Genomic DNA, 27,674 nt, shown 5'->3' on the forward strand with positions numbered 1-27,674 from the left:
CTGTAACACACCCAAGGTAAGTTATCTGACATCTCTCATTTGAATACCATTTGTTTTCTCATTAAATTGCTGGAGAATGTTGGGATGGAATTCAGCATGGCACTAAAAGGGTGTTTTAAAAGATGTGGCACTGATATGCTCACTCTGTGCAGTCAGTCAAGCTGCACTCTGAAGCACAATGCACAGTGCTCCCCCAGATCAGAACCCTCCTTTTTTGAAATAAATTTTATTTCTGCATTTTCTATTTTACATAAATTCATTACCACAACCCTCCTTGACCACTTTTACCTGCTTGACATACGACTTTGAACTGTGATTATGGTTCTTGTTTGCCTGCATAGAGGATGGTGATATGTGTAGATCAGTAGCTTTTGCATGCCTGGAATATAGCCTACTGTACAAAGGTCTGGGTCACATACTTTGCTCCATCCATTTTGCCTCTGGAATGTGTAAGGTGGTCTGCAAGGGAGTGCAAAACTTAAGAAAAAGTTCCAAGCTTTAGAGCAGCGTGTAATTATGTATGATGATAAAGGAAATGCTCAAGCTCCACCTTTTAAAAATGTTTTCTGCTTGTTAGGTCTAACCACTCAGAGATAAGACATGTAGGCATAGAGACTAGATGTTTTTGTTTGATTTATTGTAGAAAAAATGTTGTTAATGCAGTTTAATACATCTAAATTCCATAAAACAAATCCATAGAAATCAGGGTACTGTAAGCATGCAGTCTGCATTTTCTTCTGTTTGATGTTTTGGGCTCACAAAAATAACAACACTTTTGTTTTCCTTGAAAGCCACTAAAAGCAGAGAGATAGCAAAACATGCGACACTGTACACATTTGCATAGTATATTTTACCCAGCATGCCTGTAGAATGCTACACATACGGTATCTATAGAGTAAAAAGAAGAAGGGGCAAATCTGCAAAAAGGAAAACAACTAAATAGAAAATGTCTGTTATTTTGGTTTTGCAAAGGCATTTAATTCCAATACCCATAATGCACCCAAAATGTCTCCCACATGTGGGATAGCCATAATGTCCAGAGAACTCAATGGGAAACAAGTTTGGGTCAGCGCTGAGATATTTTGTACAGATTACTGTACTTTCCTCAAGGTCTCAGGCTGAGATACTAGATTATTCACATCACACTATTATGCAACAACAAATTCCCTTTCCGGATTCTTTGTGTACACGAGAAGGAGCTCAGGCACAATTTCAGAGGTCATACAAATTTTACTCTAGATGATACATTCCTTGCGGAGGCAGTTACAGACTACCTTCCACTCCCATCTCATTATGGACTCCCAAAAGGAGCATAATGAGTTCAATCCTTAGATGGTTTATACTTGGGAGTTTGTTTGTACAAGTTCGAGTCTTTAAGCAATTGTTACATTTCAAAGGCAAAACTGTTATTACAAGTTGTGTGATATTTCAATGGGATATTTTACTCAATAGGTCGGGCCTGGGGATATAGATATATTATGGGATATATTTTTCAGTCTTTCTTTGCAAAAGAAAAAGCATGAAATTCAAGTGAACACAAAATTAGAGCTCACTTATAAATTGAAATTCTAGAACATGGGGGAAAGAAGTAAGGTCGGAGAACGATATATTTAAGAAAAACCCAGGCCTGTTGATTTTGAAAAGCTAATTCATACTGAGTTTATTGGATACACTTTCATAGCAAATAAGTAAATTGCTTGGCTCTGAAATGAACTGGTGAAGAAGTCTAATGCAATAAAACGATGTGCTGGAAAATGCAGATCAATTTCTTAATCTGGAACCAATGATTTACCCAACTCCCCCCCCCCCAAAAAAAACCCACACCAAAACCCCTACAATGGCAGATCCAGCAATGTAAATGTAAATTTGTGCTATTTCAAATGTGCTTTTTCTAGCTCCATATTTTTGGCAAAATATATTTTTCTGTAATTTTATAATGTACAATATAGTGTCTTGAGACTTCGTTTGATTTTTCTACTGCTAATACAAAATAAGTACAATAAATAATAGAGCCTTTTTTAAAAAAAAAATGTTAATAAGACATATGATGAATACTTGCGAGATCTCTGGGGATAGATCCTGAGATTACTTAGCACTGGGCATAATGTTTAGCCATAGAACTATAACATTTAAAGGAGCCATTTTCAGCAGTGAGACTTTAGTAGGTGATAGAAGCTGGAGGATCCAATCCCCCAAATTGCAATGCACAGGCCATTGCTTGGAAATTCTAGTGATTCTTGTGCTCAAAAAGGCAAATCTATTCAGTAATACTAATGAGATGCAAATGTTTTCCCCAGTAGCTTTCTTCTTTTCCACTACAGTTTAAAATACAATAGCTACTAAGTGCACCTAAAAAAGAATTATAAATGATGTTAAAATTTGTTTCCCCCCTGTCACCTTGAAAATACATCCTTTGGATCAAAGGAATTGATGTAAAGAGGAAGTTTTTATATGCTAGTTATCTGGAAAAATATTCCACAAATTTCAGGAAAAAAATAGTGTCTTCGTTATTTATAACTAAATAAATTTCATCCTAGTTTGAGTCTACAGCCCTTAGTCCAAATCCATTCATTTAGGTATTTTCTACTCTTTTTCGACATTGTATGTTTAGGATTTGAAAGAATACGTAATACCAAGCCAGTTAGTTTGTTTGTGGTAACAAAAGGGAACAGTGTTGCTTTTGCCAAATTTGATAGTGGCTAGGCTAATATTGTTGCAATCCATCTAGCCACTAAAATCTGGAGTGGATCCTAGAATAAGTGTTTTGATGATTGTATGTCTATTGGTTTTTTAAAATAAAAAATTAAGGTAATGATGAATCATGGGGGAGGAGGTGGAATCAATTGTAGTAGCACTCCTTTTAACCAAGCAACCATGCAAATTAAATTAAATACAAATCTGCATGAATTGCATAATTTCCTTTTCAAATAAGTTTCCAACTTTCAATTCAGTGGTCAATGTATGAAATATATTGTGGATATAATTTTAGAAAAAGGGCTTTGCCTTATATTTTATTAATTTTGGACTTTTAAAGAATCGTGAGCATCATGGAGTCCACATAGAAACCATTGCAAAACTTTAGCACAACAAAAGAATGGAAACTTATGGGCCTTGAATACCCCAATCAAAAACAAGCTTTTAAAGAAAGAGTACTTAGATTTAAACAAGCTTTGGAACTACACATCTTAATCCTAATTCAATGAGATTACAAGGATTCTAAAACAAAGCAGAAGACTCCTGTTGGCAGCTCTAGAGATAGAAATCATGTACTCAACAGCAGAAAATCCCTGGTTTCAAGTACTGTACTCTGGCGTTAAATAATGTAAGATGAAGCAGCAGGATTGTTGCAGAGAGACTCACAGCTTTCCTATTCATTTCCTATATGGAAGGTGCTTTCTGTGCAGAAAAAGTATTCTGTTTAAAGTAGCTTATCTGTCCTCAAACTGAATTTGAAGTGCAGTTGTGGATCTGCGTAACTACCATTATATGACAAACAATCTGTATTGTTCAAAATACAGCTACTAGGCTATTGACTAGGACTGGTGGCTGGAACAGTATTTCAGCAGTCATTAAAGTCCTTAATTTGCAACCGTTGTCAGGCACAATTCAAAGTGCTGGTGCTTAGCATTAAAGCCCCTACATGGCTTGGGACAAGGTACTGAAAGAACGCCTGCTCCCTGATCAGCCTGTCTGAGCAAATATACTTTTTGAAGACTCTCCCACCCAGAAACAATAGCTCTCCTTTCCCTTTTCTATTGAGAGACAAGCTATCTGAGGTAAGGTGCCATGGCCAGAGGAAAATCTTGGTAACCTTGTTAGTGAAATTTCCTCCCCAGGGCGGTTCCCCTGTCACCAACACACTTACCCTTATTTGGTACAAGGCAGTAGTGATGTATGGAGGTGAGAGCTGGACCATAAAGAAGGCTGATCGCCGAATAATTGATGCTTTTGAATTATGGTGCTGGAGGAGACTCTTAAGAGTCCCATGGACTGCAAGAAGATCAAACCTATCCATTCTTAAGGAAATCAGCCCTGAGTGCTCACTGGAAGGACAGATCCTGAAGCTGAGGCTCCAATACTTTGGCCACCTCACGAGAAGAGAAGACTCCCTGGAAAAGACCCTGATGTTGGGAAAGATGGAGGGCACAAGGAGAAGGGGACGACAGAGGATGAGATAGTTAGACGGTGTTCTCGAAGCTACCAGCATGTGTTTGACTAAACTGCGAGAGGCAGTGGAAGACAGGAGTGCCTGGCATGCTCTGGTCCATGGGGTCACGAAGAGCCGGACACGACTAAATGACTAAACAACAACAACATAAATATAACAATTGTCCCAGCTTTTACATTTTTAAATTGAGCTCTTTTTAGCTGTGGCATTTATTGTACGTTTGGATTTTTTTTTTCTTTCAGTATGCATTTTTATTTTGGTGTAAACTGCCCAGGGACCATAGATGAAGAGCACTGTACAGATTTATTTAAATTACATATCTCAGACCCCATGGAGAGAAAAGCTCTTGTCTCATGAGACACCTGTCAAAACTAGGGCTGCAACCTTTAATTGTTTAGTTAAATAAATTGAACTGCTTTTTAACAGAATAAAAAGGGACCTCTAACACCCAATTTTATAGGGCAACACTTAAAAAAAGAGCTTATAAACATTGCAGATGGAAGAGACATTACCCCTTCACTCTCACACAGGAATGGAATACCTTTTCTAACATACTGCAGGCATATTTCACAAGAGACACCATCAAAAGCAATGCTTGGGGGAACCTGTGGCCCTCCAACTCTCATTGGTCAGTCAGCATAGGCTATGGCCAGGGATTATGGGAGTTGTAGTCACACATCATCTCAAGGGCCACAGATTCCCCAGCCCTGATCTAGAAAAAGAAGTATGCTTTTCTTCTTCTTCAAAACTATTGTTTCATAGTCATTCACAAAATTATGCTGGTTTTATTAGCTTGATGGTGGAGATTTAAACTAATGTTGATGGCTAAAAAATATTGTAATGATTACAAACATTTGTTTAACTATATGGCAGCAGCATACAAAATTTACTTAATAAAGTACTGCTGTAAACACTTTCTTCTTACTCATTTTTTTTTTGGGGGGGGGGAAGAGGATCCATTGCAATAGCCCTTCTTTTCCAAGTAAGGGCACACAGACAGAGGGAACATCCCACGGCCAGTTCTAAATGGTATTTTAAAAACAGGGAGGGGCAGGGAAATAAGGGCAAGATGACATGCAGCAAAGGTAAATCTGTAAATTCTTATAATGGTTTATTGGGAAATGCCCTGATTCAATACACTTCATGTTTGTACTTGCACAAAAACCTCTGATTTGAAGGAGTTTTGTTAGTGTAAATGTAGCTCCTTTAAATCAGAAATTGAGGGTGAGAAGCAGTCAAGAGGTAGGTAGCAGAAATAGCAAGAGACAATATTCTTGCTAGGGAACTCAAAGTGAGTGAACTGAGTGCAAGATGAAGCAATTCAAACTGAAACTCCCTGACCTGGATATTTTTTTTAGACCCAAGTGTCGTATTTTATTTTGGATTTTAAAGCAGATACACTTTAAACTCAAAGTGGAGCTTTACTGAGATCCAGTTATTCTTATGAGGTTTTTGCTGCAGGGTTGACTTTAATAAACTGTATGGCTACAAAACATTATCCATTTTCGAATGTACATGCCATGAGAAAACTGTTTTAACTACACAAGTTGCAAAAGAACCCAACAATCAGATCTTTAAAATACAGTTTGGCAAAGCAAATCAAGGCAGAGGGAAACAACCCATGTAACAAGGTAACTTTGATATACTTGATTCAATTGTTGGTGCAGCACCCCAATTGGCACAAATGCCCTGCCAGCATCAAGAGTGCAACCAATACATTTGTCTGCTTTTAAAATCTTTATGCAGATGTATGCTAAGGCCATCATATCAAGACAGTCCCATCCCCAGAAAAAACAAAGCCAACCCTCAAATGCTTTAAAATGGAAACAAGGTGACACGTTCTTAAAACACTTTGAAATACCTGTATATAGACCGGTATTGGTATAAGAAGCAGCGTAACAGGATCGTAATAAGGTCTTATATTAAAAGCAGGAAATTTTTCATGCAGCTCAATCCTTTGCATATTCCTATGGGCGTAATTCATACAATTCAGTGCGGCTTACTCCCAAAGTCAAATGTGCACAGAATTGTAGCCATAGCCTTATTTATTTGGGTCTCCATTAATTTTTTACAGAAAACCAATGCAGGGCGGAGGACGAGATAACGTAGGCTTTTAATGTTTACGTAGGTAATAACCAGTGTTTTTCTTTTTTCTTTTAAACAGTGCATTTAAAGAAACACCATTTTTAAAAAGGCATTCACCCAAACTGAAAATGTGCTACTGTGACACAATATGGGCTCAATTCAGTCCACTATGGGAACAGTGTTCGCATGTGGAGAGATCACCACCTCAGAACGTAACAGTGCTGTTCCCTCTGAACATGTGGAGGCAACACTTAGGGCCATTACAAGGGATGCACACCTCTGTGCTATACCTCTGGCCAGCCTTCCCTCCTCTGCTTGCCCAAAGAACGCATTCTCAGATCTTGCATTTCTTGGCCAGGTGGGAGATGTGGGATCTGCACCCATAATAAACTAGGTGAAGCCCAACGTCAACTGTTTCTTTTGGGTGCTTCTCTTTGCTATGAGTACGAATTAAGAAAACCACTGATAAAATCCACCATAGTTATTTCTTGTGTAGGCATTATCTGAGTGTGAACCAGTTGCAGGCACCAGCAAGTAAAACTTAAGGAAGTTGGCACCATTCAGATAGCATTTTTACTAGACAGCATAACAAAAAAGACTCTCTATCAAATGGACTAGTAGGCTAAAGTAATTTTGCAGCCTGAGAAGATAATGCAGGTTTAGGATTCTTTCCACTGTGTGGATCTTTACTTTTTACTAGATTGTCAAAGAAGACTTAGGGGGAGGGGGGAAGTTCCCAAAGGCTTTAAAACTAATTTATTTTCTTTCTGAAATGCTAAAAGCATAATCTCATTTACTAGGGAAAATACATTTGAGTGCCACTGCAGCGATCCACCATAAAATGCAAATATCTTCAAGCAGTTAAATGGTCTGGTCAATAATGTTACTAGAGAATAAAGAGCATTCTAGTCTAGATCTACATATTTCAGCGCATTCATGGCAATTAATACTTTAATGAGGACATAAAAGGAACTTGTAAAACTTTTAAGAAATGTTTTTTCCTAATGCCTTCTCTTTCATGCAGATGAATATGCAGTACATGTAACCAAGACATAAAAAGTACTGTAAAATGCTCCATTGGGCTATAGCATAAAATATGGCAGATCATGCTGCCAGTTCGGTGCCCAGTACTGAAGCAGTCACTCAGGCCGAACTCAATGAAACTGCAATGATATCCACACTAACTTGGTGTGTCCTGTTTACAATATGTAACTAGAGCAGAAGTCACTACCAAAGGATTTGGGGGTAGCTGCCTCTGGGATGAATTTCAAAAAGAGAGAGAACTAGGCAGCTTCATGGAGAAGTTTATGAATGGCTACCAGCCAGGGTAGCAAAATGGAAGATTCATGTTCAGAGGCACTATACCTCTGAAAATCACATGTTGTAGGGAAGCCCATCACCTTCATGTCCTATCTGGCTTGCAAGAACAACTAAACATTATAGGAAACCGAACAAAGGACTTGACGCACTCAGCAAGGAAATTCTTACGTTCTTAATGCCCTTGGACTTAACTTCTGGGTTAATTGCACAGGGCTGCACTCAGCATAATTCCCCTTGCAGGGAAGCAGTTTCTGCAGTTTCCTCCTTTCGTGCTCCTTCAAAGTCCATTCTGGAAGGGCAGAGGACTCTCCAGAACTGAATGAGAAGACGCGTGGCGGGCTACAAGGGAAAGGGGCAGTTGGCAGATTTGCCTTCTCCACTCCTTCCTCCAGGCAGGGAGCTTCTGATGGATCTGGGTGCCTTCCATGAATGGAATCCCTTCCATTCATGGAGGGGACTCTCTGGATTTACTCCATAGCACTGAGGGCTAAGGCTGAGTTGATCAAAGACTACAAATATGTCCCTCACCTTATGTTCTCTTGCCCTGTTCCTTGTTTTAGCTATTCAGACATCTATTATCTGCCTGTTTCCAAATAGTGAAGTATTAACTCCACTTGCAGCCTTAGAAGAATCTTCCTCAGCAACTCTACTTTGGGCTGTACGTTATACCTTAAAATCATTCATATTATGAATATTGGAGGAACTTGGTTTTCAGACCCTCACACCAAGAGTTACTCAAGGGGGATAAATAACAGAAGCATTTTAGTCAATTTGCCCCAAGCAGAGTGCAAGCTAAACATTTTGGGTCAAATTGCTTTTGAAACCTATTTTAACAGTGACTCTTGTAAAGAAAATAGAAGGGAAAAACTAAGACTTACATTTTCAGCAGTTAATTTTGACGTTAAAAAGTAGGAATGCCATCTTCTAAAGAATGATCCTACTCTGTTTTCCTTCTGAAAACATAACTTGTAAATCTTTGAGTTGCAATTACAGGTTAGGTTTATTTGAATATTTCTAAAAATATAATTAATCTCTGGTTGTAATACATAATCCACATAGACTTTCTCTCTCAAGTTTATCAGGTTGTTGCTTTCACTCGTGAGAAACAGAAACAATTTGTGGGAAATGTTTCCATGTTGCTTGGTGAAGTGCAGGTTTTTATAACACGGAAAGCACAGTTTATAGTATTTGTTATGTGGCTGGATATGCCCCATGTAAGGGCGAAGGGACACAATGGAGTGGTAATTGGAGCATTTGTGTGGTTTTTGGCATAGCACTGAAGGGGAAAGCTCAGAGCCAAGAGAAACTGTAGAAGAAAATGACGCTTTCAATTTGTCCTCCATACTTAAAATGTACAAATATTACACAATGCAACCATGCACTAGTTTCTAGCCAAGTTGGCACTAATATAATTCCACTAATATTTTACTCTGGCTTGAGATTCTTCCAGTGGTTTAAAAGCTGATGAGCATAGTTGAAATTTAGAAGTTGGACAGTTTTACGGTTCTGATCAGCAGGATAATTGTGACCAGAAGGTGACAGAATGACAATAAATTGGCGTGATTCAGGTTATTAGAGCTGAGAGATGTACAAGGCTCTTGCCCTTTTCTCTGTCCTTTGCAGCAATTAGACATGGATGTGTCCAACTAATCACAGTTTCCTGTTTTGTCTAACCCAGGAAAACCTGGTTAGGAGGTTTGGAACAAGCCAGGAGACACAGGGTTTGGAAGTGTCTTAAGATCCTGGCTTGTTCATAACCTGGTAACCACAGTTTCTGCAGTTTAGATGAAATGGGAAACTGTGATTAGTTGGAGGGTTTCAGGTTTAAATTGCTATAAAGGGATGAGTGAAGGATACATATGCACAGAGAAAATTATCATGCACATCTCAGCATTTTGGTATGTGGCCATTTTTAAGTGTTGTTTTTCTAGGTTTGAGAACAGTGAAAGTACTAACGCAAGGAGTCCTGTTTTTAAAATCCCAGAATGAAAAATGATAAATCTTTATAACAAAGTTAATTTACTTATACTGGGTAAAAGGCATGCATGCCATTGTAAGACATAGGTCTGACAGCAAGAAAAGTGCCATTTTAAAAAGCAAATAAAGCAGAAAATGAAAACAAGTATTCATTTGACACAAGGCAGCAAAATATCTGAAGTATTGAAATCACCAGTTATATAATTTTATAGTGAAAAGTATAGGCACAATTCCTAGGTTTGTAGCAAGACTGCTGAAAAAGGTCATTTTGATGAGGAAAACTTTCAAGTTTGCCTACAGTCCAGACCCATAAAAATCCATGTTTCCCTCCAGCCAGTTAGAAATAATCACACTATCAATAAACACATATTTCCCGAAGGGCATTTCCAGACAATACTCTTTTGTGCAGCAACTGCACAGCTACTCATTTCCTTCAGGGTATCCTGATATTTTTTCTTAACAAAACCACTTCAGCTGTTGGCATATCTCATTTTCCCTGCACTCAAAGCACAGTGTTTTGTTGCAGGCGAAAACAAGATTCTTCCCCCAGCTAGCCCATCAATTACAATACCAAGTGCGGTATAGAATTTGGCAGAACAAGTTTCAGTGGCACAAACTGGACAGAGCCTTTAATAGGAGTAGTGATAAATAACAACTTCTCCATCTTCCAGATTTCCATCATTTCGTGGATTTTTTAGAAAGTTTAAATTTTCTAAGTTATGGTACTCTCTTTTCTGGAGGCCCTGAGCTTCCTCTTTAACAGCTCAATCAAAACAAGATGCATACTCAGAAGTAAGTCACACTGTGTTGGGTAGGGCTTTCGTCCTAGTGTGTTCAGGACTGCAGCCTAAAGTGCCCTTTAAAACGTATGTTTGTGCAAAGCTTCCCTCAAGGAAGAGCAATGAATTAAAACCAAGGGAGGTACAACCTCAAGCTTCCAGGACTAAGCTAGAAAAATTCACGGTACATTCTAAGTCTAGGTGATTCCTTTCAGAACTAACGTTTCTTATACAGTACGTGCCTTGTCTGTGTTCGACAGTGTTCAACAGTGAACTCTGTCATGGTAGCTAGTAGTTCCAATAATCATATGGCTCTTTGAGACTGATTTTATAAATTCTATATATATAATTTAGTAACACACACACACACACACACACACTATTCACATTTCAGTCTAGGAATCAGGCATGTACATTATTTTATTTTTAGTTACCCCTGAATAACTATCCCTAGTGAGTAGGAAGCTCTTGGAAATTATTTCAGCTTAGTCCTAGAAACTCAACTTTGCACAGACATAGAAACCACCTGATTCTTCCCTAGAGCCTCTTGATATAGGTATTTTGTGCCATTTCCACTACATCAGTGGTGACTAACCAGGGCCACTCCAGATGTTGCTGAATTGCAATGCAAATCCCATCAGCCCCAGCCAGCATGGTCAATGGCCAAGGATGATGGGAGTTGTAGTTCAACATCATGGAGGGCTATGGTTAGCCACCCTATCCTACAGCAAATTCTCACTACTTCTTGTACCTTTAGCGCCCCTCTTTTCTTTTCAAGTTTGTGTGTCTCTAGCACTGCAGCACACCTCTCTCTTAAAAAGGGAAGTAAACAGTTACCCCTCAGCAGCCTTCCTTGTATGGAGCTGAGATTAGAAGAACCACAAATATTACACTCAGAATACCGCCCCTCTTTTAGAATTGTCTGGAAAAGACCTACAATTTTGGTTTTTAATGTATTCCACACTGCCGCATTCCAATGGTTACTTTTACATTGTTAAAAGATTTGGAGAAAATAAACATTTCCATTGCCCTATTATAAATATCCAAAGTTGTAGAGCACATGCTATTGTTAGGCAGAGTGAGGCAGCTGCATCAGGCATCAGATACTGTGGGATGGAGGTGCCATTGAACATTCTTCCTCAGCTCCCTGGCCATTCCCCTCTGCTGGGGATCAGAATTACGTGTGCCAAATTACCAGTCATGCGCCCCCTAAACTAGCAGTAGAGGATACTGTCACGTTGCCAGTGCTCAGTCAGCTGGGAGGAACCATCTTGTTCTTTGCCTTAGCAAAATGTCTTTGGCCAACCTTCTCCGTGGATGCTATGATTTTCGGTCATTCATAGAGTGATTCATCTATAGAGCTTCTACATGTATGGGTGTCCCCACTCATTTCAATGAAGAACCAGCCCTGTACACACAAAGGACGTGTGTGTGTCTGTGCAGAACTTCCTTTTACACTTAAATGCATGAGGAGAACCAAACACAAGCAGGAACTCTGCATATGTACTGCAGCACAAATGGAATCTGGATCAAGATGGAAGACTGTAAGGCATGACTTTATATAGGGTTTTTGATGAAGTATTTTTTGCTGTATGCGAGAGGTGATGCATTCAGACCAGGAAAAAATAGCTTCAAACGTCATACTTTATAACACAATATAGAAAATGGTTTGTCATTCTCCAGAAAGCGCCTGAGAACAACAAGTCCTCAAATTTTAGGGGCATCCTCACTAAAGCACTGCTCCTGAAGTGCTTCAGTTGGAATTATCTTTGTTCATTTTTTGTGCAAAACCGTCATGCTACTATGGTCTGTTGACAAATCACTGAGCAATATGCTCTTAAATCTTTGGTAGGAAAAATGATGATACCATAGTTCTTCTGGATATATTAATACACACATTTAAGCCCTAGTATGAATGCATCTTCTTTTTCCTCCCTGTGAGTGCAAGGCCAATTTGTTGTTGACCCAAGTAGAACATTAAGATGGTTATGAGCTTTGTGCCCGATACAGATTATTAGTAGTGCTTAAGCATTGTTAGCCAACGAAATAAAAAATAACAAAATTCCCAAAAGTGTCCACATCTTCCAACGAGTGAACAAGCCCTGCTCACACCTTCACAAGACCTGGGTGCAGGGAGAGGGGATCAGGGCTCTACAGATGTAGAACTGTACATGCAATTAGGGACTTGGATCGCGCCAGAAGAGCCTTCAGCAAAACAGCCACACCCTATGCTTAGCATGTGATAGCCGAGGCAGGGCCAGCTAGCAAAATCCCACGCATCCACTTCACACACTTCGAAGGTGTGACTGGGATTAAAGGAGCATGTTTCCAGGACAGTGAATGTGTGCCCACTTCCTCCACCACCACCACCACATTAAAAATGGTTAGGCTTCTTCACTCCTAGTTTATTTAAAGTTCCTGAAATAGTTCTATATTGTCATTAGCAAAATGCAAAAAAACTATCGACATCATACAGTTTGCTGCAATGCATATGCTGGGAGGAGAGAGAGAAAAAACTCATCCCATACAGATCACTTTAAACTGGAAAGTAGTCTAACTGCTGCATTCGCTCATCGTTTTTGGCACTATTGACTGCTTACATTTGGTTAATCTGAAATAAATACATTAAAACTGTTTTATTTTTATCCGTATTTATCTATCTATATAAATTCACCTTCTGATAAACAAGTTCTATAGCTTTTATTTATTTTGCTTATAATGGTTTCATTATTCTTCATTATTTTATTTTATTTTATTTTTAAACTGACCGCAACATGCTCAGGTTGACTTTCCAGTCAATTTCGCCCAAATTCCAACAGGAATTGGTTTATAAATTGGTTCCAACTGGAACTGGTCATTTGGAATTTCCAGTGCAGGAAATCATTTTATATGCGCTTCAACAGGTAATCCTAAATTACAAATTGATGTGTCTAATAGTGTCTAATGAAGAGAAAAGGTACTGATTCTAAAATTAAATCTCTACACTGGAAATAAAACACATCTAAAGTGACTGGGCAAACTATCTTCTTCCTAAACATATGAAGGGCATGATCTGTATGTTTCACCCCTTTTTATATAGCATTAAACGGCGGCAGCCTGTAAGCATAGTAAAAACCATGCCGCAACTGCCGAATCGAGTTGATTCGTTTGGCCTAGCTATGTTATGGCAAGTTGGCAACGGACAAGTACCATTTCCCCCCAGGTTCTTGTATTCAAAGCCTATGTCGGGAATCATGGCTGTATCCTCCAGGAGACCCTCTGTTTCTGTGAGGTTTGTAGGAGTCCTGGTATGAGTCGGAGTACTCTTCTTCCACAAGCGGGTAATGATCTCGGCTGTGTTGGGAACTGGAAGACAAGCGGTTCCTGCTCTTCCGAGCTCTTTCGTTGTGGTAGTTTTCATCAGAGGTCATTAGGCTCCGTCGTTCAATTGGAGAGTTCTCAGTAGAATGATTGCTATGCCTCATTCGTTGGCTCTATAAATAGTAAAGAATTCAAGGGTTTTTTTAAAAAAAAAAAACAACAAAGGGGTGTGGGGGGAGTTGGGAGAAACAATTTCATTTTGCTCCTTCTGAATTAGTTGCATTCTTGTTCTGAGAGGGCCTTCAGAATCCATATGCTCCCATCATTCATTTAAGAGACATTTGGCTGCTATTTTGTATACTTGGGAATACAGTCTGGTTTCAAAGCTGATGTGAGAAAACAGTGGAGTGTGATGTCTTCTATACGACATTATTTTAAAACATTTGGCAGGGAGAAGGGATTCTCAACAGGAGGCTCAGGATTCAGGTTCAGGATACATTGCCTGATGAGGAATTTTAAGACTTGTATTTTTAGTCTGTGATCTTTTGGAAATTCAAAATAAGACCTCCTCCAAAATGTAGCTCTTAAAAAGCATATTGAGTTATACTTCCATTGCGGGCAATTCTAAAGTCGCCTACTTTTCTCCCATTGATTTACAATGTTTTATTTGTAACCCTTTCTTGTTCAGCATATACTAATAGAGCTTACCCTTCCTTCAATTGCAATTCTCATCCTATTCTTCATAGGCTTTATCAATATTTATTATTATTATTTCTGAACTACTTTACCCAATGAAATTTAAGACCATCGGATATATGGAATGTTTCACTGGTGCTGCTTTCCCTCTGTTTAACTCTCCACACTGGATTGAAGTGGGTAAAATAGCTAAGCTGTTATTTTTGTAGTCAATTCAATGGTCAGTAGCAGTTTGCAGGCATACTGTAGGCATTTTTTTTCAAGGTAGTCAGAGTACTTTCTTTGCAGAGATCATTAGCTTCCTTGGAAAACTATATAATGAGTTCCCAAGGTCCTATGGCAGGAAGCCACACTAGTCATACTGGCTTGAAACTTGTTTAAATACGTAGAACACCCACACAATCTTATTGTGGTCTGCCTAGAATTGAACCTCAGCCTCATGCAATCATACCCACTGTAGCAACTTCCTCTGTTAATTACTCAGAAGACCTTGAAATGCGGCTCCTGAAGTGTCCCAGCCCATTGTTAGCATGGATGAAGTTGACTCAGCATTTAAACAAAGTGGGCCCTTATCTAGACTCCCTTACACCTAGCAGAATCCTATTTAGACTGCGTCACCAGTCACTGCAACATATCTCAGATCGAGACATACTAGCATGCATATATATATATATATATATATATATATATATATATATATATATGCTTTCGTAGATTTTCACGGGTACAGGAATGCAGGTTTTGGTGTCTTCGGGTGTCTTCCCGTGTAAGAGTTGGGGTGTCTAGGCGACGTTTCGACGAGGTCTCACTCGTCATCTTCAGGCTGGTGCTTTCGGCTTAGAAGCCGAAAGCACCAGCCTGAAGATGACGAGTGAGACCTCGTCGAAACGTCGCCTAGACACCCCAACTCTTACACGGGAAGACACCCGAAGACACCAAAACCTGCATATATATATATATATATATATATATATGCCTAAATGGTATGTGCCTAAATAATTTGCTTTATCCATATCCTTTTGGATTTGCATAGCGTCAAAGTTCAAGAAAAGGGGCTTACCAACACAAAGACACTGGAAAATGAAACGTTTTCACATAAAAAAACAAGCATGTGTGCACGAAACTCAAACTGTTGCTTACACAGTCAACCAGTCACTAAGCAGAAACAACACCATGTGACAAAGCTGGCCTTACAAAATCAAACATAAATTTGAAATTTAGATACTTCAGCATACATGCATTGGGGGGGGGGGGGACGACAGCACTTCAATAGTGATACGAGTTTATTTTATGTTGTGAACCGCCTTTGATCTTCAGATGAAGGGCGACATACAAATTTAAAAAATAGTAATAATAATAATAATAAGGAAAAAAGTGATTGTTGATCTAATTTTCAGGAATGTTGCTAACTTGCTAAGCTCTTCAGCTGACATACAGTGGAAAGTGTACACATATCAAAAGCCACACAAATGTGCCAAGCTCTTTAGTGAAATTGATCTCTGTGCACATCTTGGTCTTGCATTTACAAACATACAGAACTCGTACTGAAAAGACATTTTTTTCTCCAAATTTAGTAAAGCACGTACTTCTCATTAAGGACTATTTACATGCCACGTTTGAAGTTTCAAAGGCCAGCCGTTTTTGAGCTATCCCTGTGGAAAAAAATGGTCAGAATCTTTTTATAATGGGAATAATATTTTATCCATCATTTTAAAAAAAATCAAACAGATGAATGAATTTTGCTAAGGTGTTGCCTCTGGGGAGAAACGAGGCAAATGGGAGAGAATTTCCGTCTTATAACTTTTGTGAACTGGTCAACATATGAAAAATAAATGAAAACTATTCAGCAAGCTTTACTATAGCAGCAGTTAGTGGCTTATATTTATATAACTCACTTATCTTCTAAGAACGTTCTGTGCAGCTTTTTCATGCTAAAAATGCAAAGGTAATTATGTTCATTGCTCTTGATGTCTGCACAGTAGCATTAGCATCATAGATATTCTGTTGCATTCAAACAAAACTACCCAATGTGAAGTCTACTTAATTAACTGAATTTTCTTCTTATTCTCTTGACTAAGGCCAAATACATTACTCATTGACTGTAGCATGGTGACGACTTCTCTTCGGGAATGAGCCATCTCAGATTGATCAGCTAGCTAAACAGAACTTCCGTATCACTTGAACGCACAACACTACTAGGACTGAACTGCAAGGAATGCATTTATGGATCAGCCCCAATTGGTTCTGTTTTGCTAATGTTTGCCAGTGAAGCATTTGCCACTGAAAACACACAATGAGAACATCCCCAAGCCCTGGGTGGAAGACTCAAATTTGAATGTGGAGAGGTGTGCACATATTTGAGTCCCCAGCCTTTCCAATATGAGATAATACTGTGCACAAAGTAATGGAAATACCCTCATTAGTAGGTATGGGGCAGTGGGGCAGCTGTTGTGCATACGTTTATTTTATTTTATTTGCATTTACACAGGGGCCAATGTGTATGTGTGTGATAGATAGATAGAATCATAGAATCATAGAGTTGGAAGAGACCACAAGGGCCATCGAGTCCAACCTAGATAGATAGATAGATGATAGATAGATAGATAGATTCCATTCCACCCTTGGTGCAGATATGTGGAATTGTTACATGCCACATGTCTGTTTACATTCCAGCACAGATTACTAGAGTCCCATGAGTGGAACATCCGCTCTGTATTGCTTTTGTTTCCTCTCTCTCCAAGAGGAATGACAAGGGGAGAGGCCATGTTTTTCTTTGTCCTGACTTATGTATAATAAATGCGTAGTTTAGTATAGTATCCACGCCTCAAGCCTGATCTGTTCTGTGTTTACTCTGTTGAGTAATGTGTGCTCTTGCATGCACAGCAGCATGAATCGTGGATGCACGTTGGAGGAGGATGACTGACAGATCTCTGCAGCGGCAAGGCTGAGAAGGGAGACACTCTGGCTGGGGCCAAGCCAGTTGGCTTTCCATCCCACGGTTCGATATGGACAAACCACTTTATACATCATCATGAAGCTGATCTGCACTGCTGGCAAAAGCATGGATTCATACCTGTAATCCAGAGATTGCAGTAGGGTAAGGGGATAGTGCAGTGGAGCCTAGGTTTCTTCCAAGCAAAGGTGTCATGGGTGTGCTACTTGTGGTGTGTGTGGCACGCCAGTAGGCCTCAAGATATTCTGCCAAGTGTTCACAAGCATCTTCAAGCTGATTTTCATCCAGAATGACATCAAACATTTCCTGTTCAGAAGAAAGCATGGCATCAAACTTTTCAGCTCTGAACAGCTAGACAATGGAGAGTGATAGCCAACATAGTGGGCCCATTGATTTCAATAGGTCCAACTCTAGAGTATATGACTTAGTTGAATATCACCCAGAAGTCTTTGCAAACACTGTCAACTTTGACAGTTTTCATTTGTTCCTCTCGCCCGTTTCGGTCTCCTCCACCACTAAAAAGCATCTCCCACCTTTTCATAGCCTCAGAGTCCATCACAAACCAGAGTGGGAAAAGACTGTCTGGACACAAGTTTGTAAGTGAAAATTATTCATTTGTAAGAAAATGGGGGTGGGGGAGATGCCGTTATTCAATTCAAATGTTTTGATTGCAAATGGATTGTTGCTAAACTGCACAACATAATGAGCAAGTGTATGGCACACAATTAATGCTTGCTTTTGACCTTAATTTATTTCAGCAGCAGGCATGGGTTTTCCCTTCCCTTCAGCTCAACAAGCACAAATCACTGGAAAATGATTCGGTGACAGAAATGCAATACACTGGACCTCGTAATGTAAACCTGAGAGGGCTTTTATTCTAGTGGTGCCAATTTCTCCAGGACTGGGTGGAAAAGAAGTGGGTTGTCACTGTAACCCTAGATGCCTTAGCACATCACTAAGCATGATGAACAATGGGAGGAGGTGGAAAGATGAGTGCTTCTCTTCGTGAGACTTGTGACCTCTCTTCTAACACCTTCAGGATCTGATCACCTGCTATTTATAGCCCGTTCCGTAAGGATGGGTACCGTTGTTAAAACAATGTTACATCAATACAACAGCTTTTGCTAATGTGTGAATTGATGCGTCATGAAAAATGTGCACCAAGTGAAAATATTTCCCGGTCCTTTACTTACTGGAGGACATTGTGCAAGTTTATCTGCTGCAACCAACTGGACATTCAGGTGTTTGCTTTGTGACTTTCCTCTTGATTTGATCAGTCGCTGCAGGACCTGAAAGAAGAGAAAACAAGCATCAGACTACTTTCAGACTGCATAGCAAGGAGGTAAATTTTGGAGGCATATCAGCTTCCACTTGTTAAACTACTGGTTTGTGATGTGACTGTGTGAGTGGCTACTGTATATATCGTGGTACGGACAGCTGAGGTTGTGTACCTGTAAGCCATTATCTATAGGGAATCTGTGGTCCTCCAGGTGCTGCTGTTCGACTCCAGTTCCCATCAGTCCCAGCCCGCATGGCCACTGGTCAGGGATGATGGGAGTTGCAGTCCAACAACATCTGGAGGGCATTTTTGCTAGCAAACGAAAAGATACATTCTAATGTTAGTGGGGAACATGTCAAGTACATAGGGATAAAGTAATGCTTCCTCGTGGCAACAATTCCTTGTAGGTTTAAAATGATTGTAAGTTACTTAACTATTTTGGATCAGCCCAATTGCATGGATACCCACCATGCTAGCAAACCCTAAGGACGGGCTAAATTGGTAAGCAGCTTACAAACATAATTCCAGTGTAGAGTCAGAAGTATTTTTCATTAGCCTCCTGGTTGGGTACTATAATGTTTGAATGGGCCACAGCTCTTGTCCTAGAAAAGGCAAAATTAAAACAGAAAAAAAAAGTGGAGTAAAGACATATGGACCTGAAAAAAAGGAACTGAAATGGCTGTCCCAACCATCATTAGCAGCAAAAATTCTGTTTCTCTGGCCTGATTAGGAGCTCACGTCTCCACAGTTATTTGGGAAGCCCACTTCACATAGTGACCGTCAAGGCTCTGCCAAGCACAAGCAGAATGCAAGGTAAACAGAGGCGTTTTTGTGGGAGCGGAAGGGAGGTGAACATCCTATGACAGTCAGTTGCTGCACACGATCAGCAAGTTTCTGGCGACACACAAAAGTTTAGGTCAAGATTCAACAAAGTTGTTGCATATGCAGAAACACAGAAATGGGACTTCACTCCCTCCCCCTAACCCCTGAAACACCCTAAATCCACTTTGGAGAGGTGGGGGAACCCCCTGAATATATAGCGTGTGCAGGAGGCATGCAGGGAGAAAGGTGTGCAAACATCCTGTTGCGCAAGTGGACTTCATTCCCTGAACACACACCCTACTTAGTGCTACATTAACCTCCTCAATGTATGTTTTAAAGGAAATTAGCATAAAAAGGAGGAGCGTTCTTTTGGGAAGAATATGAAGTGTATTCAAGACGAAATATTTTAAAGACAAATCTATAAATTTGTACACACACACACACAAAACGTATGTTACCTTTGGAGATGACACTTTAACATGGACAATAATCGGCGCTAAGGACGTTTTAATAAGTTGTGCTGGGTGGTTGATTGTATCTGCATCTAGAACAACCAGCTGCAAGGATCGTGCCAACTCGAAAATACGCTCGATCTCACTCTGTACTTCCGCTGAAAAATGAAAAATGGAAATACCATCATTGACGCGTTCCAAAAACAGGTTAAATAACTAAATTTGCCATTTCAAAACCTACGGTCCCTTGTCATTTTTGTTTATTTATTTTAAATTGGTTTTTACTGAATATTTTATTGTGTTACAAAACAAACAAACAAGGAAAAGCAGCTAGAAATGTAACTAGACCCTGGAAAAGCCCATCAGGAGCGAACATAGACCACTGGTACCAAAATATATGGGAAACCGCCCTACTAGAAAAGTTAACCAACAAACTTAAACTGGCATGGGGCCAAGCAAAGGAGGATGCCTTCACCCCCGTGTGGATCCCCTTTATCATATACACAGCCCAACAAGACAATGATCTATCCCCCACAGCAGCATACAAATCAATAGGGCTTATCTGACCCCACAATCCCTCCCTGTCTCACACATACAATAAAACCACACTGCAACCAACCAAGCTCTGGACCCTCCAATCTCTCGCAATGCCATTTTTATTTATCAGTTCTAGTGCCGGTGTGCTTGAAGTTAGGAATACCTTTGACGCGTTCTTCATAAAATTTCCATATATTTTATTATTATTTATTTTATTCATTAAGTTTCTATACCACACTTCATCCAAAGATCACAAGGTGGTTTACAATATAAAGGTTCATAAACTTTATACCGTTGTGAACAAACGCACAATAACATTTCACCTTTCTTGCAATTTCTCAAGCTGATGCTAAGCATACACTTACATAGCAAACACGAAACTTTGCTCGCTAGTTCTTGAGAGGTGACAATATGGTCTTAACCCCCTATACAGAGCTTTAGAAAACCTTTTTTAAAAAAGCAGTAGCCAGGCTGTTGCAGAGGCAAGCAAGTTTTGTGCATTCTCCCTCTGAAGGGCAAGAAAGTCAGTAGGACAACAACTGGACACCCGTAAAAACAAACAAACAAAAACCTCCATACACAAGTGTCACTATGTACGGTACTTCTACTAAGGTCTTACCTAAACTGGACCTGGTGTTTGACCGCTCAATTATTGCCCTCTTGCTTGGATTATTTAGAACAGACCTCTTAGCAAGAGAAATGTCAGCTGTCACTCTAGTTATTGATATCCTACAAAGAAAAACAGAGTATAAAATAACTTTGGTCAAGGTTTCAGAATAAAAATTGTGGTGCATTGCCGTTTACATTGTAAACTTTACGTTATGTACCAGAAAAACCAGGCATGCCAGCTGCTGCTTATCCACAAATTAAAGTGTTGGTGAGGCAGACAAGTCAAAATTCTAAAAGATGACTTCTATTACAGTAGATCTTTATGTACGGAAGACCACGCAAAACAATAACAACTATTTATTATTTATACCCCACCCACAAAAACAAAACAAACAAACCCCAAGACTTAATAACAACAACAACAACCTAGGACACAGACAGACAAGATTTACAGAACACCAAAAAAACATTATTGTTCACTCATTTCTATTCCACAATGCTTCTATTTTACCCTAAATACATCACTTGGATGCATATTCTATTAAAATAGTTGGGATTAAGCTACATCTTGAATGTCTAGACTTGGAGATGCCGGTCCGTAAATATCTCCGTTCCATCAGTTTAAACTGTGAGGATGCAATCAGATCAGCAGTTTTGAGTGTGATGTGTTATGGCTGTTCAGTCAAAGGCTTGTGATGCAGCCTCTGACCTGGCATTGTTGAACAATTCTCGGTGCCTCCTCCCCATCATGCAAAAGCATGTACCTCTCTAAGGAACTACAAGCCTTCCCTATGATTGGTATGGGCAGTAACTGCGTCTAGTATCTTCTGATCATTTTCCTCCCTCACCCCTTTCCTCCTTTAAAAAATCCCATTTGCCATTGTCACTGTGTGTCAGATTAAACCTTTTTCATAAAAAAAGAAAAGAAAAATGCATCTCTGCTGCATCCCTACCTTTTTCTGACAAATCAAGTTTATGCTTCTTGTGTTGACTGAGCCACTAAATTTGTATTTTCTCCCCTACAGATGGGAACACGTGATAAGAGATTTGTCGCCATGTTCCAAGATGCAGATATTATTATTTGATTATTATTTCCCTTCACCATTCTTCAAACAAATGAATATTCAGATAAAGATATGAGGTGGTATTCAACTAAGTTTTACTCAAAGAAGACCCACTGAAATTAATTAGAATGACTGTGTTAGATCCATTCATTTCAATGGGCAAAACTAAAGTTGAATCCCACCCACACAGCTTGAGGGCCCTCAATATGAAAGAAATGCTACTCTGTAGAGTAGAAAGGAGAAATCAGACCCTCTTAGGATGATCTTTCATTTCTTCTTTTGTGCCAAACAGATATAGCTGATACTTGTTGGTAATGATGCTCCTCAGTATCTTCCACGTATGATACAAAAATATGCTCCACAAAGGGTTTATTCATAGCAACCCTTGACTTGCCATTGACAGTTGCCATGGTTTCCTATAGGAAAACAATGACGTCCAGTTACCATAGTCATATGCTGTACTGAAAGACATCTGACAGCAGCAGTGACAGAACACCTGCTCTGTGTTCCACACTTAATATAAATGCCTGTTTCCAAAGCCATGCAACAAGCTGCAGAGATATAAGATTATTTCAGAACTTCGGGAGAGGGGAGTGCGAGGGTGCCAACGAGAGCCAACACCTCAACCGTGAGAGAATTCAAAGAGATGACGCATTTAGCTGCAGAAATGTTTCATCTGACAAGTGCCTACATAACAATGATCACCTCTGAAGGGCGGCTTCGTGCCACCTTGGCTATGCAAAGAGAAAAATTGGAAAACTTGTATGCAAGAGTATTCCATGTGTGTGTGTGTGTGTGTGTGTGTGTGTGTGTGTGTGTGTGTGTGTATGTGCGCAAGAATATTCTGCTATACAGTGGAACCTTGGTTCTTGAACTTAATCTGTTACGGAAGTCCATTCGACTCCTGAAACTGTTCAAAAACCAAGGCAAGACTTCCGATTGGCTGTAGGAGCTTCCTGCACTCAAGCAGAAGCCGTGTCGGACGTCCGGCTTCCAAAATATGTTCGAAAACCGTAACACTGACTTCTGGGTTTGTGGCATTCAGGAGCTGATTTGTCGCGACAACTAAGCCATTCAAGAACCAAGGTATGACTGTACTTATACTTTTCTGATCTATGGCAGAGCAAGGAGGAGCAACAGCTTCTCTGGACATAAGCTTTTCTCAATAGTCCCTCAACTCCTGGTGTCACAAACACATTTGGGAGTCAGATTAGACTAAACCTCATCCCCATTCAGGGGCCCTTGCTCCCCTGTTCATCAGCATAGGATCAAGGATGTGTCAAGTAGTCCATCACCTTTCGTGCAAAGAGAACAGCCAACTGCATGCACAGAAGATTCTGCATGACCCAAAATCCTGCACTATCAGCATTCTAGGTTGAAAGGAACCTCCTTCATGCACAGTGCTCTGTCACTGCAGTCACTCATGCTCTTCACATGAAGACCAGTGGAGCTGGGCTAATTGGCAGGTCCCTGCTCCTATGTTGGGAAACATGGGAGCCAGAACAACCACACACAACTTTAGTTGCATCTGACATTTTGGCCCAAAGAAGGTAACTCAAGGAGACTGTTGCACCAACAAAGAGATCCACGTAGCTAACATGGAAAGGGTGAAATCAGTTGACCCCTTGAACAAGGAATGCATGATTTCTAAAAAAAACACAAAAAAACAACCAGAACAGGACCCACCAATGGTAAGAAGGAAGCTTGAGGATGTGCCACCAGCTTCAGACTTACTTTAAGTCCATTCATAAACCACCCATCGGTAAAAGGGCAGCACTCAGTTTAAAACAGATACAATAAAACCACAAGAGCAAAGACAAAAATGACTGCCCCTAAAGAACTTACAATGATGCATTTCTATTGTTAAAAGTCTAAAAGGAAGCTTTCAAGTTCAATTATAGATCCGCAATAAAATAGCAAAGGAGTTAACAATAGGAATTTATGAATCAAAAGTAGTTTTGTGCCTGGAAACAAACTGGGATCCGATAAAGATCTGAAAATATAAGATTATTTATAAGTAGGGGTGGGCAAATCTGCCAACTTCAGTTTCTCAATTTTTGAGAAGTTCTGATTCACAGAATTGTGGAGTTGGAAGGGCCCCCATGGATATTCATACACATTTTGATCCACGTTTTCCCCAAAATATGCATTTTTGCAAGTAATTTTTTCTAATACAATACATTTTTGTATGTTCTTTTCATCAATATACATTTTGCATGTGTACTTTTTGAATTGTTTTTAATATTTGTTTTTAACGGGGTTTTTGGATAATTTTATTGTTTTATTCTTTTCGTAAAGTACTAGGGGGTTTGATTACAATTAAATGATATCTTGTGAAATAAATAAAAAAATCATTTTTATACGTTTTATTTGGTTGCAGAATTGCATCACAAAATTTAGATAATGGTGAATGTCAAGGAAATGCTATGTTACAGTTCATGTACTGGTTCTGGAAGGTTTGGCAAATGGACTGAATGAATTTCTCCCCCATACCTACTTTTAAGACCAGTTAAGATCCAGACTCCCATGTTTTGAACCAGCTGACGTTTCCAGGCACCTTTTTTCAGAGCAGCCTTACGTATAATGCACGACATTTATCAAGTCTACCTAGATGCTACCAGGGTGTGGGACAACTGTAACCAGATCACCTCATTCCTGTAAGGGGACACAGCTGGTGTGTCAAGCAAAGTTGGTAAAAGCCAGTCTGGATTCAGCTTTGCTCAGACCTTAAACCTGATTGGGGTCTCCTCAGAGGGGGATCAGAGCAATTTTGCCAACTTTGGTTGCCACATCAGGGCACAACCCTCCAGTAGTCACACACTACCAGTGACCCTGAAGAGCTAATGGATTCAGAGCTACCCCAGGATATAGCTACCCACAACAGCGGGGATTCGAACCGCCAACCTTCTGATCAGCAAGTCCTAGGCTCTGTGGTTTAACCCACAGCGCCACCCGCATCCCATAAATGCCCCTTATGGAACAGCAATTTAAAAAACCATGGATTCTCCACCTACAGCCAAAGTGTCCTTCAGCTACACAAGAGATTTGTGTTCCAAAAAGTGAGAAGTGGCAGGGTTCCAAAATTGTGCCAGGCTCAGAAAAAGGTTGGCAGGATCTCCATTTTATGAAGATAACCAGCACATCTTGTTTACATTTCTAGTCCAGCTTTCCTGTTCAAGCTGTTTCGTGAAGCCACAGACCACATCAATATTCCAGTTGTGTGTGTGTACCTCCCCATACACACACAAAGGACACAGCACGGCCCTCACCAGTACCAATATTTGGCCCAAAGGCTTGGAAATATCCCAAGGCCTAATGCTCTGCTATTGAAATAAATGATTTTCAATGATAATCCAGAAACAGCAGCATTGTTTTTCAAAGGGGGGGGGGGAGTCTGAGCTTCCTGAAATGCAAGAATTCACAGTATGAAGCTACTACTGATGGTTATGAAGGGCTTTGATCCTCGCACAGCTGGGCGCATGTTGTGCATGTGGTGTTAACATTTTGCATTAGGAACATTTTGCATTAGGAAACATATTCAGAGTAAGAACTGTTGGACTCGGGTATTCCCTCAGAAACTCAGTTCAAAAACTTTCCAGCTTGTCATGGAATATATCATTCCTCCTTCATATGCTTAGGGACAGAATGACAGGGTAAAAATATGTGGATAAATTCTGTTTTGAAAAAAGTGTTTCATAAGGCCCTGTCAGATCTTGGCATGGTTTTAAGACCTGGTGGGTTGGCTGCTGGTCTAACTGCATCAGAGGAAGGTGTAGAAACAAAACTAGCCTGACATACGTGAGAGAGGATTGTGGAACCACTGACGCTACTTTTTAGGGGTTTTCAGAAGTTCATTCAAAGATAGGGAGCACAAGTTTAGCTAATGTCCTCCTCACACACAATATATTAATTACCTCAGCTGGGAAGATGAGGAGAAAGATGAAAGGGGAAAGATGAAATCCCAAAGGCGAACAAAATAAATAAATAATCAGCCCAGTGCATTTCAAATTTGGGTCATAAAACACACTACAGAACACAGTGTTGTGCTTCTTAACTGGAAGAGTCCCACAAACATCCTAAAATGGTTCAGTGAAATTTGAAAATCTCCCACCTTAGGAACTTCATTTCCCCGCTCTTGTCTTGGCCAATAACCCGTCCCTCCAACAATGAGAGTGTCCATGAGTAACAACATAGTGTGATCTAGTCTCCTGCCACATCTTGTAGCCTTCAGTGCTGAATAGTCCAAAGATTGTGTTGTGTGACAAAGCAGGCAGGGTATATGACACAACTGATTTAGATGACTTATTGTGTGTGAGGGAGGGAGACAGCCTTGGAGGTCTAACAGGACATCATGACATGTTGCAGGGGGTTCCTCAACCAAAAGAGGGTTGGAAACCACTGGGGTCATTTCTAGTTCTGCCTGGATATGCCAGGGACTGAACCTGGGGCCTTCTGCCAACAAAGCTGATGCTCCACAACAGCGCTATTCTGATTGGATTATCCAGTGCTATTTTCTAGAAAATGAGGTGCCAGTTCTCACCATGAACGCCTCCCTTGTTCTCTTATAATGGGAATGGCACCCACCTGCAAGTTCCAGTGAGTTTCAGCTTTTTAAAAAAGCCCTGATTATCACTGGAAATGCTGTGCAAACCAAGTATTTTATTGACAGAAGACAGGTAAGGTTTCACTTGATTGAACAACAAAGTCTTATGCTGGGATGGGAGGAGACAACATTTAACACAAATCCTACAATCCTCATTTCCCTCATATCACTGCTATTACACACTAGCGCTTACAGTGCTACCTCAGGTTACATACGCTTCAGGTTACATACGCTTCAGGTTACAGATTCCGCTAACCCAGAAATATTACCTCAGGTTAAGAACTTTGCTTCAGGATGAGAACAGAAATCGTGCTCCAGCGGCGTGGCAGCAGCAGGAGGACCCATTAGCTAAAGTGGTGCTTCAGGTTAAGAACAGTTTCAGGTTAAGTACGGACCTCCGGAACCAATTAAGTACTTAACCTGAGGTAGCACTGTATAGGCCTTCACCTACATTATCTCATGGCGAACCTGTGGCCCTCCAGATGTTGCTGGACTGCAACTCCCATCATCCCTCACCATTGGCAAAGATGACTGGGGCTGATGGGAGTTACAGTGCAGCAACAACTGCACTGTTACACAGTGGAGTGGTCGTGTCCGGGGTTCTAGCTGCTTCTCCATTTTATTCCTCCTTCCTGCCTCCAGCCTTCCATTTTTCTTTCTCTCAGCCATCAGTCAGAATTCAAGGACCCCTAAGCTGTTCTTGTGTTTACAATCCCCTCCTTTAATTGCTTTCTCTCCCCCTCCCTCCCTCTTCCTCCCCCCCTCTCTCTGTCTCTCTCTCTCTCTCTCTCTCTCTCTCTCTCTCTCTCTCTCTCTCACACACACACACACACACACACACACTTATGCAAAGCTTGGGCATTTTCTGAGCCTGCTGGTATTTTCTCCTCATGCATTGGTGGTGCTTTTTTTGACTACATAAGGCTACATTCAGATAATCTTTGCTGTTAGTATATAGACAAAGATGTACCATTCTAAAATTGTTTCAAACCAAGCACATATCAATTAAAATGCATCTCAGCTTCAGTGG

The 27,674-nt window shown here is 40.2% G+C and overlaps 1 protein-coding gene across 4 annotated transcripts in view; it reads right to left on the reverse strand.

Annotated features, from left to right (window-relative positions):
* Nucleotides 1-618: 618 nt before the first annotated feature.
* The window catches only part of CACNB4 (calcium voltage-gated channel auxiliary subunit beta 4), a 137,059-nt gene continuing 110,003 nt past the window's right edge, over nt 619-27,674 (reverse strand). For 2 of the 4 annotated variants that reach the window (XR_014523535.1, XR_014523536.1), the window contains 6 exons: nt 20,988-21,097; nt 19,838-19,989; nt 18,472-18,567; nt 17,399-17,584; nt 15,912-15,977; nt 619-13,802 (listed from right to left, as the gene is read on the reverse strand). Coding sequence is in view for 2 of the 4 variants with exons in the window: in XM_083494242.1 (XP_083350368.1) it covers nt 13,542-13,802; nt 17,399-17,584; nt 18,472-18,567; nt 19,838-19,989; nt 20,988-21,097 (805 nt within the window). In the remaining 2 variants the exon portion in view is untranslated. The remainder of the gene's footprint in view (nt 13,803-15,911; nt 15,978-17,398; nt 17,585-18,471; nt 18,568-19,837; nt 19,990-20,987; nt 21,098-27,674) is intronic. The other 2 variants (XM_083494242.1, XM_083494243.1) reach the window with 1 other exon arrangement.

The sequence above is a fragment of the Podarcis liolepis genome, assembly GCF_965112155.1.
Source record: "Podarcis liolepis genome assembly, chromosome: 1".
Taxonomy (NCBI): domain Eukaryota; kingdom Metazoa; phylum Chordata; class Lepidosauria; order Squamata; family Lacertidae; genus Podarcis; species Podarcis liolepis.